This window comes from Gymnogyps californianus, chromosome 17 (assembly GCF_018139145.2).
Source record: "Gymnogyps californianus isolate 813 chromosome 17, ASM1813914v2, whole genome shotgun sequence".
Classification (NCBI taxonomy): Eukaryota; Metazoa; Chordata; class Aves; order Accipitriformes; family Cathartidae; genus Gymnogyps; species Gymnogyps californianus.
Window position 1 is genome coordinate 13,823,641 of NC_059487.1, and position 15,567 is coordinate 13,839,207.

At 53.3% G+C, this 15,567-nt stretch overlaps 1 protein-coding gene across 1 annotated transcript in view; it reads right to left on the bottom strand.

Annotated features, from left to right (window-relative positions):
• LAMA5 (laminin subunit alpha 5) overlaps positions 1 to 15,567 on the bottom strand; it is a 96,078-nt gene that overhangs the window by 9,782 nt on the left and 70,729 nt on the right. Inside the window, 30 exon segments of the mRNA XM_050907070.1 lie at positions 8 to 162; positions 243 to 359; positions 453 to 649; positions 1,557 to 1,673; positions 1,676 to 1,726; positions 2,295 to 2,406; positions 3,443 to 3,553; positions 3,635 to 3,786; positions 3,870 to 4,013; positions 4,295 to 4,475; positions 4,977 to 5,077; positions 5,642 to 5,856; positions 6,303 to 6,383; positions 6,626 to 6,753; positions 7,040 to 7,153; positions 7,737 to 7,967; positions 8,230 to 8,313; positions 8,399 to 8,500; positions 8,682 to 8,843; positions 9,245 to 9,385; positions 9,967 to 10,111; positions 10,339 to 10,543; positions 10,777 to 10,988; positions 11,279 to 11,394; positions 12,201 to 12,340; positions 12,540 to 12,666; positions 13,084 to 13,285; positions 13,833 to 13,930; positions 14,453 to 14,561; positions 15,121 to 15,281. Coding sequence (XP_050763027.1) covers positions 8 to 162; positions 243 to 359; positions 453 to 649; positions 1,557 to 1,673; positions 1,676 to 1,726; positions 2,295 to 2,406; positions 3,443 to 3,553; positions 3,635 to 3,786; positions 3,870 to 4,013; positions 4,295 to 4,475; positions 4,977 to 5,077; positions 5,642 to 5,856; positions 6,303 to 6,383; positions 6,626 to 6,753; positions 7,040 to 7,153; positions 7,737 to 7,967; positions 8,230 to 8,313; positions 8,399 to 8,500; positions 8,682 to 8,843; positions 9,245 to 9,385; positions 9,967 to 10,111; positions 10,339 to 10,543; positions 10,777 to 10,988; positions 11,279 to 11,394; positions 12,201 to 12,340; positions 12,540 to 12,666; positions 13,084 to 13,285; positions 13,833 to 13,930; positions 14,453 to 14,561; positions 15,121 to 15,281 — 4,211 coding nt within the window.

Here is a 15,567-nt window from a genome sequence, read left to right on the forward strand (position 1 = left end):
GCCTCACCTGGACAGGTTCCTTGCGAGCTCATCCAGGAGCCGGGCATGCTCCTCCGCCTGCTCCACGATGGGGATCTTGCTGCTGGCTGGGGAGAACTTCTTGACCCGCTCAGTCAGGGGCAGCTTTGCCCCATCCAGCAGGGCTGCCAGCTTCTCGTACACCTGCAAGGACACACGTCACACTCCTGAGGGCTGCCACCCCTTCACACCCTGCCCATGGTGAAAGCACCTCCATCACTCACCTCCTTTGCACTCTCCATCTTCTGTAGGAAGTCTGAGACCTGGGCCAGGGAGTCTTTGGCCATCCTCAGGGTCTCCTGCACCAGCACATGCTGCTTTTGGAGTTCACGGCTCTTTTGCTAGACACACAGATGCAGGGTTAGGCACTGGCAGGGCTGGGGTAGGCCCCCCCTCATGGCACGGCAGTACAGGACCACGCGGTGAAGCTCTACCTGACTCTCCTCCAGGTTGTTGCGGTTCAGGCTGTTCAAGTCCTCCGTCTGCCTGGTTTTGTTCACAGCCTCGTTGAGGGCATCGCGGAGATCCATCAGCTGGGAGCTGTGCTGTGCCAGCCGGTCCCGGATGCTGCTCACCAGGTCCTGGTTGGACTCCCAGCGGGCATGCAGCTCACTCTTCACCCGATGCAGCACTGAGGATGAAGGAGATGAGAATTGTTGCTAATTCATCCTCCTGTGTTAAAGGGCTCTTTTTGTGCTTGGCTGTGGAAAAGCCTGGTTCTGGTCTCACTTGGCAGGTATCAAGGCCAGAAGTGACCATCTTCCATCCCTCCCTCCCTCTTCAGCCTGGATAGCACAGGATCTCATCCAAGATTGTCTCCAATCAATCTTGGTGAGAGAGATGGGATGTCTTTCAGAAAGACACCCAGCCATGCCTGAAAGGCTCCAGACGATGGAGAAACCCCACCTGAGGACTGCTCCAGTGCTTGATTACTCCCACTGTGAAAAATTACTTATTTCTAGCAAGAGCCAGTTTATAATTCCAGCTTTCAGCTGCTGAATTATGTTTTGCCACTGCCTGTTAATTGGAAGCGCTTGCTTCCCGCAGTGCCAGCATGCCTGGTTATGCAGTGGGGCTCACTTCCCTCGCTCCTGCAAAGGATGCCCTCAGGACAGCAGAGCTACTGTGGGTGGCAGGCTGCTGGTTGTTACTCTGAACCGCTTTCCTGGGACAGTGAATATGAAGAAACATGGGTTATTTATTCACATCCACATGTGGATGTGAATACATCACATAATAATGGTAACTCCTGGTTCTAAGTGGTGTAATCTTTGGTCATCAAACAAAACTACCCAGTTAGTACAATCTGCACTGAAATTTGCCTTAAGGGAAAAGGAACCACAAATGATCCCACTGGAGTGTCACAGGGGACACTGAAACTACTGTAAAACTTGTTGGGGGTGCCTGTTTATTAACAGCACTCTCCAAACGTGACCATGATGTGTAGTGTCCACATGGGCTCCAAGCCAGGCTATCAGGAATGGCTAGACCCAGCAGGATCTGTGCAGCCCTGTTCCATGCCACTGAGCTGGACTCACACTTCTGAGCCTCCTCGTGCTCGCGCCTTGCCAGCTCTTCCTGGCTGCCCAGACTCCGCTCCTTCATCTCCCTCAGCATTCTTTCCACCTCAGCCATCTTCTGCCGAAACTCCTCGTGGAGGTCGTGCTGGCGTTTGCTGCCCCAAATCTGGCCATCTGCCGCACCAAGTCTGCAGAGAAATCCAGATCCCCCGTTAGCATTGACCAACCTAGGTCCTTCGTAATCCCCTGAGATCTTTCCTCTCTTACATCACCCTCAACAAACTGAAGCCAGCTTTCATGCAGTACTCAGGCACCCAAATTGTTTGAGATCACTCAGAGGTATTGCCCCACGTTTCTGTCTCCCTGGCCGCTACCAGTAATGCATGCTACATCCCAAGCATTGTTTTGTGGCTTTACCTCCTCTCCTAGATCCAGTCACTCCCTGGACTGGACTCCCTGTTTTGCTAAATGTCTCCTGAAGCTGTAGTGCAGACTGCCTCAGTTTTATGCATTTTAATAACATTTGTGCAAGTTTAATATGTTTTTTCCAAAGATTGTGTTTAGCCAAACAGCTGGGACTCACAATAGGCCTGGTCAGAATAAAAGCCTGAATTCTGCAGGGATCTTAATTTCATTTGTATTTCCCCTTGTTTTCTCCATGGCTCTAAGTGATGCAGTACTTGGTGCTGTTTGAAAGCAAGAGCATGGCATTCCTAGCAGGAAAAACCCACAAAGCAGAGACCCTTCTTTACCTACCTGTAATGCCTTTCTGAATGCTTTGGATATTTAGCAGGAGCTGCTCCCCCCTCTGGTAAGTCTCTCTCGTGTGCTGCTCAATCTGGTTTGCTTCTCTGTGAGTCATTGTCATCTACAACAAAAAACACTGGCTTAGCTGAAGTATGAGATTATGTTCTATGTGATCTGTCAGCAGGAAAGATGTTCCCAAAAGGCACATAAGGCTTGGGAATGTGCAGCTTTTGAGGTCCTTGAACCATGTCTCCTCCAACAGCCTGCCCTGTGCTGCTCACCTACGATACATTTAGTGATGGTCTTATTTAGTACCTTCAGAGAAGCACAAGCAATAAATGCAGCTCCAATGCAACAGGCTCTGGATCCTGAAACAGTCCTAAGACCACAGAGGACAGCACTGTCCTGCGCTTTTAACACAGGAAAAGCCCTAGAGCCTGGAGCCAGGCCCACCTGGGTCCTGACCAGGACACACGAAGAGATGGAGGGCTGCAGTTTGGCCGCTCAGAGTGTAGGTGTGTGTAGACGTACGTATACACAAAGGCAGTTTGTCCATGCAGCTGCCCGGGGACATACGTCATCAAATAGAGATTTTTCACCTCTCCCTTAGATTAGGAGCAGGCAGTTTATAAATCAAATCAAATCTTGCTCAGTTTATAAGTTCTCTGAGGAGACAACTGGTATTTTTTAGACTGTATATAGATTGCACCTTGCAAAAGGTGTTGCTGTACTGAGGCCTCCAAGGACTATTACAATAAAAAGGGTCGACTCATTTGCTGACAGGGCCCAGGCTCTCCCTGCCACAGCATGGGTATGTCCAGGATGGACCTGGATGTTTACATTCCTTCCTCATATGCTTCTTCTACAAATGACATTTTATTGAATTTATTTTTACTAGTTAAAGTTGGAGCCACCTCAAAAGCAAGGAATAAATCAAGAAACAACCATCAATATCACAAGATGTTTAACAGCCCTCCAAGGGAGGAATGCAGGTAATCTAGCTTGAGCATCTAAGAGACCCTGACCCCCAAGCCTAGTGCTGGCTGGACAGGAGATCCATCCTGCCTGAACTAAGCTCCTCACAGCCTTCAAAGCCCTCATTTTAGGTAAAAGGAGGGACTTGTGCTCTGGCAAAGGAAGGTGGAGAAACACCCTACTTTGTGCTGCAGCGCATTCAGGTCCTGTGTGAGGTCCACGTTCTCATCCTCCAGCTCGTCAGCCCTTTGTCTGACCTTGTTCATGGCTCTCTGGTACTCACGGAGCTGGTTCTGGAAAAAAAAAAAAGAGACAAAATTAGGCCAACAGGCCAGGAAACATGGGCAGAAAGTGATGTTAAACCTTCCACGTACAGCGACAGTCGCCATAGTGCTGTTGAGCCCGTGGAGGCGAGCCCAGGCGATGGAGCTGGCGTTGAGGTTGACCAGCTGGCTGCGAATGGAGGGGAAGGACATCTCGATGCTCTGCAGATCCTCCAGCAGAAGCAGGACACAGCTGTCGCACACTGCCAGGGGAATGGAGCGGTCAGCACAGGGCCCTTTCCCAGGGCTTCCCTCACCTCTTTCCCCAGGACCGTGGGATACAGACCTTCGCACCTCATGCTGTCTGGGCCGTTTGCCACGGGGATCTCATACTCGTGCATGCAGACGTCGCACTGCTTCCCTGTCAGCCCGTTGGAGCAAGTGCACTCCCCAGTGCGCGGGTTGCAGGAGCCCCCTCTGCACTCGCACTCTGCCGAGTTTAATAACAGGAAAATGCCTGTGGCATCATTTTGTGCTGTTACCACCCCGGCGAGAGGGGAAGGAGTGGTTTTATTCCAGCTGTGCAATTGCATCTCTGCTTATCTGCATGCCACTGCGGGGGGTTTCCCTGTGCAATCTAGCAACATGCACAGGACCTCAGATGGCAGTCGGTTGTTTTCCACCTTTAACAATTCAACAAGCACACATACCACCAATGCCTTGTCCCACTCCTCCACATGCAGGACGCAACACCCAAGAAGCAGGACTCACTTGTACAGCCGCTCTCGCTGAAGCCCCAGTAGCCTGGGGCGCATTGCTGGCAGCGTGAGCCGCTGACACCGGGCAGGCAGCTGCACTGGCCAGTCTGCGCGTGGCAGCTGCTCCCCACAGCGCCAACATCGCAGTCACACCTCCGGCAGCCGGAGCATCCCTCGAAGCCATAGTATCCCTCCTAGGGAAAAGCAGGACAGTGGGTCCCCTGTTCAGCAAGAGGGCATGGGTGCCTCCCTCCTGGGGCAGGCTGAGGCGACATGGGACCCCAGCCTGGCTTTCTAGGAGTGTTTTGATCACCATATCACTCATATCAACATGGCAAAGATGTGGAGCTACAATAAGAACCCAGACACACCACAGCACTGCCCTGCAAACCTGCCCTTGCCCTGCAATGCCCACGCTGGATGCATACAGGAAAATGGGGTTTATTGCAATTTCCCACAGGGTACCACATTACTGCCCAGGCTGCAGCTGAACGCTGCCTCCATCGCTTGCTGCCAGATCTTTAATAGGCTTTCACCATTTATGGGCAGATGATGTAAATCCAGCCTTAATCACCTGGCTGCCAGCACAGCTGCCAGCACTGCTCTGCTCACAGGCCTGGGGACGACACACCGGGGGCTGCCTCTCATCCCCGTGCCAAGGACAGGCACCATCCCAGTACCCAGGCAGCCCTTACCTCGCAGCGGTCGCAGAGCTGGCCTGTCACTCCAGTCTTGCAGAAGCACTGGCCAGTTTGTGGATGGCACGAGTCAGTCCCGCAAGGCGAACAGTTGCACTCTGGCAGGGAAAAATACACCCAGTTATACACTGAAGAGCCTGCTCAGCCACTCACCAACCTTATTCCCAACAGGGAATCCTATTTCCCCCTTATCTATCACAGTCAGAGCAAAGACAGAGCCTCTCTCCTCTTGGATTTGCTCCTTCTGACAACTTATTCGCAAGACACCTGCCCAGGGCAGACCCTCTTGTGAGCTGCAATTTGGCTGCTGTTCCTCAGAGGCAGATGAGCAGTGCTGGGAGTGGGCTGTGCAAACCTACACTCCCAAGGGAGCGCCAGCACTGCTGCTGCAGTAGCTGCTTGGGGCAAGACTGTTCCAGCCTGGGTGCGGTTTGGCGGCTCGCATTTGGGGGTGGATTGGAGGTTATGGAGTTGTGATGCTGGAGGGCAGGTTTTTGGAGTTGTTTTTTTCTTATTACCATGTTTAGAGGATGCCTGCAACGTGTGCAACCAAGCGTGTGACTCACTGGGGCAACGCACAGCCTGGCTAAGGTGCTAAACACATCCGCAGTCAGTCCGTCCATCTTCCCCCCACCCCAGCGCTTGCTGCCTGCCCCACTCACGTGTGCAGTTCTTGGCCACCACTGCATCCCCGTAGTAGCCGGGGGCGCAGACCTCGCAGCGTGCACCAGCTGTGTGGTGCATGCACCCCGTGCAGGCACCCGTCAGGGAGTCGCAGCTGCTGAACAGCATGTTGGGATCCGTGTTCCCGCTGCAGTCGCAGGGCTGGCACGAGCTGCCAATCACCAAGGGATTGCCGTAGTATCCTGGGGCACACCTGGAGAAACACAGCAAGTTAAAACACAGTCAGGGCATCAGGAGGATCCCCGCAGCTCATGCCTGCACCATGCTTGAGTTGTGCAATTATAACCGTGCAAGCATCCAACACTTGTAACTGCTGTAACCCTCAGGGATCTCAAAGCACTTTGTGTTTTGCCTCATGATACCTCAGAAAGGTGCCTTGATCACAGACCACAAGTTAAGGCAAAGTATAGCTGAGGAATACACCCACGGTAACACAATATATCAGCAGCAGAGACAGCAACAGGGCATTTGCAGGCTGAAAAGAATTGAAAGAAATCCTGCCAGAGCTAAGCACATGGGGAGCAGAGCCAACCGTTTCCTCTGCAGTCTTTACTAGGACAACTTTCCTTCTGTCACAGCAGTGGCTGCATGGGACTAGTGTGTCTGAGGCCCCTGAAACATGCGTGCCATCACCCTTACCGCTCACAGTTGGGTCCAGCGTAGCCGGGCTTGCAGAGGCACTGTGTGTTGGAGCCCTTGTGGACACAACCGATGGCAAAACTGAAACGATAAGGGGTAAACAGGAAGGTGCAGTTACCCCTGACGTGGTGCCAGGGGAGCTGATGACTTGATGTGGGCTGCTGGGGCCTTGGGCAATAGGTCATGGACATGGTTTCGGGCCATGGACAAGGCTGGCATTCAGACACCCGCCAGTGCCAAGCCAGTGCCCCGATGTGGCACAGCATAGTTCCCAGTGGTTAAGCAGTGAGGCCAAATAGGCAGTCCCATCCGTGGGTGCTTACTTGTTGGAGGCAACTGAAAGAGGGCACGGACATCCAACACACTGCAGGGGTTCTTCGTCAGAGTGCCTGCCCACGTAACCATCCTTGCATCGCTCACAGTGGTCTCCCTCCGTGTTGTGCTGGCAGTTCTGCAAGGAAAAGGCAGGCTGCAGGCTCAGCACTGACAGCAAGAAATGGTGTGTTGCACAAAGAATTCCTCACCAGATATCTGGATGCTTCAGTCTTTCCTCTTTCCCAGAAACATCTTTCACCCTAAGCTGACCCCGAGCGGGACCACCCCTGAAATGGCACATGCAGCTAATATTCCAATTCAGGCATGGTCCTGCCAGCTCAGTTAGCATGTGAAGAGCTTTTTAATTGCGTACTACAGACCTTACAACTCCAAAATATCACACTGTTTTACCATTTACTTACAAGGCATATCCCAGAGCCCGGCAGACACTGATCTGAGTGGCCGTTGCAATGACATGGGATGCATTTTCCCAAAAACAGCCCCTTGGTGTCCCTGTAGTAACCTGGAGCACATTCCTGAGGACAGAGAAAAAGATGGAGATCTGAAAAATAGCCCGATACATTCAGGCAAAGCAAAGAGACTAATTTAGTTTCCATGACAGAATTCCCACAGGCTCTACTGATGGAGAAGAGATTAAAAGCAACAATGAAGATTTTTCAGTGCAGTTTCTTCCTGCTCCTTGTCAATAGGAGATAACTGGCCAGATAGAAGGACCTATTCTTCCAAGGTACAGCATGCACTTAATTTTGGTCTGCAACACCTGAACGATTTCCCCATCGTGCCTCTTCCAAGAGGGCAGATGCAGCTAACACACCTCTCCCAGGTGCCCTGTGTTGTGGTGGGAGGGGAGCTGGGAGCAGGCTGGTGTGGGGGAGCCTGAGAGATGTTGTTCCTTCCTCTGGCACAACCTGAGCTGTAATTTCAACTGAAGCTCTCAGGGGTTGACTCGAAAGCTGGTACTCCGGCACCACTGCTTTGCACAGACATCCAAACCCCACGGCTGCCACCCGCACCAAGTACAAGAGGTGGCTGAGGCCCCAAATGGCGGCTGTTTGACCCCCCTTCTGCCTGAAGCAGCACGTCCCCTATCACCCCTACCTGGCAGGAGTCCCCCTGGTAGTTAGCTGGGCAAAAGCACAGCTCCACATTGCTGGCACGGATGCCCGTAGCTGTATCTGTTGCCACCTCCAGGACCACGCGGCGCAGGGACACAGATGAAGAGAGCTGGGAGAAGAGCGCCCGGATCTGCAGCTGTTCCAAGTTTGCCAGCACCATCATGAGCTCCTCTCTAGACACAGGGTTGTGTGTCTCTGTGTGCCTGAAGTTACCCTAGTGGGAGAAGACCTGACATTACTGGCAGGAAGCACAGGCAACTGAACATCCAGCCCCGCCTTCACTTCCCTGCTGCTGGGACGTCTCCCCTTTGCACAGGTAAAAGAGCCCCTGGATCTTCACAGCCAGTTCTGCTGCAATAAGCAGCACCTACAATACCAAGCTCAAAGCAATTGTCCCTTCTGTCTACATGCTAGACTATTCCTTTCAGCAGCATCTGAGCACTTAACTTGGTACACACTTGTGTGTGCAAACTCACCTCCACCAGCTGCAGCTGGCCTTCATGTACCTCCCCTGGGGATGGGTAGTTGCCCTCCAGAAACATGATGCTCATCTGATTTCCCTGGGAAAAGCAAGGAAGGTGTCAGTCACCACCTCATCCTGCTTGTGCATTAGCAGCAGGCACCAGGGAATTTCTTGGACTGCACCTTCAGGATCACGTCTGGGCGGGACTCCATGGGAATGAACACATCACCCCTCCGTGGGTCGGAGTGAAGCTCGTAGCGCAGGTGCCCACCATAGGAGGAAACCTAAGGGAGAGCCAAATTGCATGTGCTGCTGCGAGTCCACACCACTGAGCTGGGTCAGAGCTGTCCACGTTCAACCATAGCGTGAGCAATGCCTGCACGTCAGTGGGCATGCTGCTCGCACACGTGTTGGCAGGGTCAGGGATGTGCATGACTGCTGGTCCAGCTGCCACTGTGCTCTTACCCGGTCCCCGAGGTAGGAGCTGGGTGCAACCCAGTAGAGCTCCTGGTAGGCATCCAGGAGGTTCTTAAGATCAGCATGGAGGAGCTGCTCCTGCAGGCTCAGAGTCGTCGGCACCTCCTGGCGGTCGCTGCTCAGCAAGAGCCACCCGTTCATGTCGACGAACTGTGGGGGAAGAGCAACCATAGATCTTCTGGTGGAGCTACACAACGTATTCGGGTGCTGATGCTTCAGAAGAGCAAGTCCCAGAGCAGCAGAAAGGATGATAAACAGGCTCACAACCTCACATGCACCCTGATGAAGCCACTGGAAAGCTGAGCACCACCCCTGCCTCCCGCCTGGCACAGTCCCCCCACGCCATGACTTTCCACCCTATAAGACCCCAGAGACCAGGAAAAGGGACTGAAAGTTGGAGACAGGCACAGGGAGACAAAGATAACCCTCCTCGCAGTGTATCTTCCAGAGGGGCAGGATTAATGCAGGACAAAGATCCGAGGACAGCAGGGAGCCAGGCGGACAGAAACACAACTGAACTGCAGGCTCTGGTGGCCCCCAGCCCCTCTCACCTCAGCTCGGTGCTTCTCAGCACTGCGGCAGCGATTGGTCGCACCAAAGCAGAAACACTTGGTGCAGCCCTTGGGGTTGCTGGCATCCAAAGAAAATGTCCCCAGGCGGCACTGGTCACACCTCGGGCCCTCCACATTTTCCTGGAAGACAAGCAAAGCTCAACAGCGTCAGCAGCTCCTCACTAGACCTTCGTGGAGGACAGAGACGGCTGTACGAGCGATCAAAGCACAATGATGTGATGCTGAAAGATGATTAAGCAGTCCCCGAATAGGTTTGCTTGCACACCACCCATCCAACATTAAATTTACCTGGACAAAGCACTTGTGAGCCCTGCAAAGGGGCCGGAGCAGTTAGCTCAGCAGCAGTTTAGGTTACTCTGCTGTCACACAGAAGCAGGAGGAGTCAACAGGGCTGACAGCTTTACCTGCAATGGGCTCTGACATGAGGCTGGACTTAGACTGCCTGTCTCCCCAGTGACAGCCCAAAGTAGGCCTTCATGGCCAGGAAAGATGGGGAGAAGGAGTCTTTCAGGGTGCTCTGAACCCATCATCACATGGGGCGGGCTGGCTGCAGCTCAGCACACAGGCATTCTCCTTCTCAAGCCCTGCTTCCTCCCGGCACGCCAGACACCCATAGCCCCCCAGGCTGAACCAGCTGTATTGCCAGAGCAGAGAGTTGAGCTGAACAGAAACACACCGCGTGAAGGCATCGAAGGACTGACCTTGCAGTGACACTGCCCCGTGACTGGGTCGCACACGCTTGCTTCGGTGCCAGCCTGGTGGCAGTCACACCGCCGGCAGTTGGGGTAGTGGTAGAAGCCAGGGGCACAGAGGTCACACTGTCGCCCTATGATATTGGGCTTGCACCTGGATGGGACGCAAGAGCCGCAGCATTAGAAACCTCTGCCTTGTGCTGCTGTGTGGGGAGCAGCCGGGCTTTCAGAGCTTCACCCACACTGGCAGGGACACAGCGCTGACGAGGATTTCCCCATCCTGCACTTTTCCTCCCTACAACCTGCCGATGAGTCCCATCACTCCGGCAGGGACTGGGGATGCTGCCAGACATGCCCCACACCGGGACAGGGCTCCCTCACCTGCACTGCCCGCTGTCCACATCGCAGCCTGGCTCCGTCAGCTCCTGTACGCCGGGCCGAGAGCAATTGCAGTCCTCGCAGCCGATGAGGGGGTGGCAGCCGAAGGTCTGGGGCTCGCAGATGATGCACTCCGGCTTCAGAGTGTGCGGGGGGCAGATGCACTGCCCTGTCACTTCGTCGCAGAGACGTGTCCCGCAGTCGCAGGCTGGAAGGGGCAGAAAAGGGGCTGTGTTTGGGGGAACAAGACGCAGGCAGCCCAAGGAGAGCACGAGGCAATGGATCCAGAGCTCAACTGCTCTGCAGGCAGCTGGGCTGTTTTCATGCAAGTGGAGCCATTACAGGGCTGGAAAATGCAGCCACTTCCCAAATCAGCCTCAGCCCTGTAAAAGGCAAAACAGCAAGTGCTGGGAAAGCAGAGTGGGAAACGGGACAACTCACGTCTGCAGTTGGGGAAGCCCCAGTAGCCGGTGGCACAGCGGGAGCACTCTCGCCCGATGACATTGGACTTGCAGGGACACTGCCCGCCGAAGGGCTCACACTGGCTGCCCCGCGCCCCTGCCTCGTGGCACCGGCAGGGCTGTGCCCCGTTGTTGTAGAAGAGGGAGAGCGAGATGGCAGAGTCACGGCAGAACCTCGACGATGTGCTGGGGCTGCAGGGGAAGGCAGGAGGAATCACTGTGCTGCACACTCCCACAGCCTCCCCACCACCCCAAAATCCAGCAAGATCTCCTGCAGCAACGGGTACTGAATTAGTGCGAAGGACAGCTCTGTGACACTGAGATCCCCCAAATACCCACAGGTTTGGTCATTAGATAAGGAAAGCGTTAACCGGATCCCTCCCCTGCCACACACAGGGCCCACGAAGGGAAGGGGTTTTTGCTCCGTGAGGAGTGTGCAGCCCATGGACAGCAGAGCAGCCACCCAAAGCCAGGGGTCTCACTTGATGTAGAAGCTGTTGATGCCACAGCTGCTGATGAAATCGTAGGACTTGTCCAGGGGTTCCTCCTGCAGGTACTGAGAGCTGTAGCTGTCCTCAGGCACCACAAGGATGTAATCCTGCGAAGCAAGGACGAGATGGGTGAGCCAGGCTCCTTAGCTGAGCCAGACAGATGCAGTCCAAAATGAGCTCACTCAAAAGTCCAAATGCACCAACTTCTCATCAACTCATCCCTTGCTGGGACAGAACATAACACACAAAGTACCCAAGTACTTGAAAGACCAGGGACCACCCCTCTGTTGGGGTCTGTCCATCAGGGTCCATCTACTCTAATGCTCCATGTGAGAAGCGGCCCAAATTCACTGGAGTAAAAAAAGGCAGGATACTCCAAAAGGGCAGCACTGGCCATGCTTCAGCACAGAGGCAGGCAGTCACTGTCATCTCAAACTCCTAGACATGAAGGCACTTGGGTTCCAATTCTATCTTTCAGCCATTTATCCAAATTTTGGTCAATCTTCTAGTCCTGTTGCCCGAGGATAACAAGGGCTACCTGCTCCCATGATGAGACCTGCCTGCACAAACAATGCTATGCAGGTGCAAAATATTGCTGCGGCAGGAATCAGGCTTATTCTGGATTGTCACAAGCTATGTATGCAAAGCAACAGCTTCAACTTCTGCCTTGTTTTGGTATCAAAACCACACAGTGAAGAATAACTGTCATATACAGATACTGTCTCTGAGAATTCTGCCCTCAATTCTACACCACTAAGGTTGGAGATTGCAACTTTCTAGGGCAGTTAAGAAACTAAGTGGTGGCGGGAAACATTCCTGTGGTCACACAGCGACAAAAATCCCCAAGGACAAACTCCAGCCCTGCTGGAGCCTGGTCCAGCATGCCCTGGGAGCTTCCCAGAGAGAGGCTCACCAGCCACAGCTCCTTGCCCTCTGGCACTCGAACAACCACAGTCAGGTCATTATCGGTAACATCCAGGATAATCTGGTCCTCGGAAACTACCAGGCTCCGGCACCCGTAGCCATGTGGGCAGAAAGTAGCATTGGTCTGACCTGAAAAGACAATAAACGTATTGGGTCCCTTGCAGTCCCCATCACACCCTCCCAGTTCGGAAGAGATGAGTCAGTCTCGCTTTATGTTTGCACTCCTCGGAGTGCAATCCTTGGAGAACCCGCAGTTATCCTCTGGCATGAAAAACCTTACAGGGCTTCTGCCTACCAGCAGCTTCCCCCTGGTCCCCGCTCTTCTCACCTTGCCAGATGCGCCCACCGTTGATTAACACTTCCATGGGGAAGGTGGGATGGTTGGGCTGGTAGTAGTGTAGGATGAAAGCATAGCGTCCCAGGGTCTGGATCCGGCTGTTAAACACAACAGCAGCCTGGCCCGAAGCAGGAGAACAAAGAGACAAAACCCCACATCTTGCGGCTGCACTCACAGCTGGGATATTTTTAATTATTGCACAAATTTGTGCTCTTATTGCACAGCTGTCAGGTCTTGAGACTTTCGGTGAATCAATCCCCCTCATCTCCACACTCCCCCCTCTAGCGGTGCCCCCTGCAAAGCTTTTCCCGGGAGCCCAGAGAACCAAGCAGGGTTGGATGGAGCTAAGACGGGAGAGTCCACAGGAATTACAGGTTCAGACACAAGTTTAAAGTCCTGATTAAATTCTGAAAATGCTAATTGCTAAATTGCTAATTGCTAAAGCTACTGAATAGAGAAGGAAGACTTCTCTGTGCCCCAGGTGTCTGGTGTCACAGCACCAGCAAACCATCCCAACCCATACCCATGCCACTACCTGCGGTGGCTGCAGGAGGATGAGCTCTGCGGTGGGGTCCACCGCTGTGGGAGGCCGAGGTGCAGGCTCCACTGGGACCCCAGCTGGAGCCACGTGGACGGCCTGAGCCAGGGGGACATCAGGAGCGATTGGCAGAGCCTGGCCCCCCTCCAAAATGATCGACTGAGAAAGCTTCAGGAACCTTGAGGGAACACAGGAGCTGCTGCAAGACAAGGAGAAAACGGGATGTAAGGATCTCCGACAAGGAAAGAGAGAGGCTATAGGTAGGGTCGTGGCAGCAGAAGCACACCCTGTAACACCTGGCAGATTACAAAGCATGCCTGCTGAGGGAGAGCTTTCTACCAGGACCCCGGGGCTCTGGGACACAGGCTCAGCAGGAAGAACAGGAACCTTGCACAGGCTAATTCCTGTGCAAATATTGATTCAAAGCAGCATCAAGAATTCGGATACAGCAAGTGTCTCTTGCTGTATGTGAGCAAGCACAGGAAAGGCTATTCAGGATGACGCTTGAGTGTCTGCAACAGGAGGCAGTGTGGTGTTCAGATAAAGGACCAGCAGCCTGACTTCTAGTCCTTACTCCATTGCTGCCTGCTTGGTGGACATGGGCAAGGGGCTTCACCTCAGCCAGAGATTTCTTTCTACTGTGTCAAGAACTGAAAAGGCTCCAAACCTGAGGGAAGTGGGGGAAGCAATTGCTTTTGGAAACAGCCACATTCATGCCAAAACCCCAAGGGACCTGAGAATCTTACCTGTTGGATGAGAATGTGCCATGGACGCTGATGCAATGCACCTTTGGCTCGATGAACTCCATGGTGAACTGTGCAGCAGGTATGAGGTACACTTTGTGCTGCCACACAGGAAAGAGAGAGATGCCCAGTTACGTGACAGCCTCTGCCACTGTGAGCCTACAGCAGTTTTTCTGCCCACCAGCGATCATCAGGCTGACCATGCTAAGCATCTCCTTATCAGACACTTCAGCTAATGCATGGCAGGTCACACATCTGTTTACTGCCCCTTCTTCCTTGGCACAAGCCCTAAGGCACTTAGGAGCTCCACATATTTACGGGATTGTTCTATCCTTCGCCAAGCAACTGTGAATGCCTTCAATGTAAAATAGGAAGAGACACGGCTGAAGAGCTTCCTCTAAGAAGAGCAGCTGCTTCTCCCCATCTTCTCCCAAATCCCAGTCCCATGATCTACTTCAAAACATACCACTGACCACATTCTCCACCTTGGACTGCTCATGACATAGACTAAGGTCTAGTATCCAGTCCAAACAGGACTAGAAAACCCTCCTACAGGCTAGGTACAGCTCCTGCCTCTCCTCCTTGCAACCTGTCAACAGAGCTGCCCTCACAGGGAGCCTTACCAGGAAGAAGTCAGCCAGATCAGAGGTGAACCGAATGGTGGCCTCTGAGGTAAGTTCAAAAGTTGCCATGCGGCTCTGGGAATCTACAGCAATCCCTCGACAGAGGAAACTGTAAGAGAAACAGAGACTTTGAAGCCAGCCTTGAGCCGGGTCATGACCCTTGCCAGCTATATGTCCTGAAGATATTTATACAAAGTCCCTGGAAATCTTTTGATGCCTTTTCTGGCAAGTCATAAGAGTGAAGTTTCCCAAGGACACCCCAGACATTTGTTTCCTATTGCAAAGGTTGCAGTCTGAAGTCAGAGACTTCTACAGTAAGGGACAGGGTTTCACCTGCACCAACAGCTCCAATAAACCTGCCTGTAGGCCATTCCCTAAATCAAGGCCCCTACCAATGTATCCAGCTGTAAACTGAAGCAACAGATTATCTCCTGGCAGAGGCATTAGAGGACTATGTTGGCACATTTTGTACGTATTTCCCAGGGATGGCCAGTCACTAAAATCGGTGTCCAGCTAGAATGAGTTTGGACATACACAGCTTAGATGTACAACACCGAGGCACTGCTTTGTTCATGTGATAAAGCAGAAAAAGCTCAGCTGGGGGAGGGCCTGTCCTTGCCATGTCAGAGGAGGACCAAACCCTTTCTCCATCTCAGAGATGACCATACCTGTAGACACATGGGTAGAAGATGAATGTGCCCTGCTGCATGGCTAAGTGCGGCGAGCTCACAGCAATGCCCACCGTCTGCAAAGCATTGGTGTTGGCGTACTCCACCACCAGCACGTATTTCCCGGGCTGGGCAATAGGCAGGGACAGCTGGACTTCCACCTGGAGGGCAGAGAGATGACTGAGTGAGGGTCTCCTGTCCCACTCCCCACAGTGAGTGTGTGCAGGATGCCTGTGCTACAAACCAGCCTCCTCTGCAGCTGAGGGGACAACGGGACAACTCTTACCATGTCCTTGCAAGCCCTTCGCATGAGAGACACTGCTTTTGGGTGCCTTGAACAACAAGGCATGCAAGCACACAGCTGCAAGACTGATGAGGCAAGTGAGGTGTACATGGGTGCAAAGCCCTTACAGCAACCTGCCCAGGTGTATGTAAAGCACCAGACGA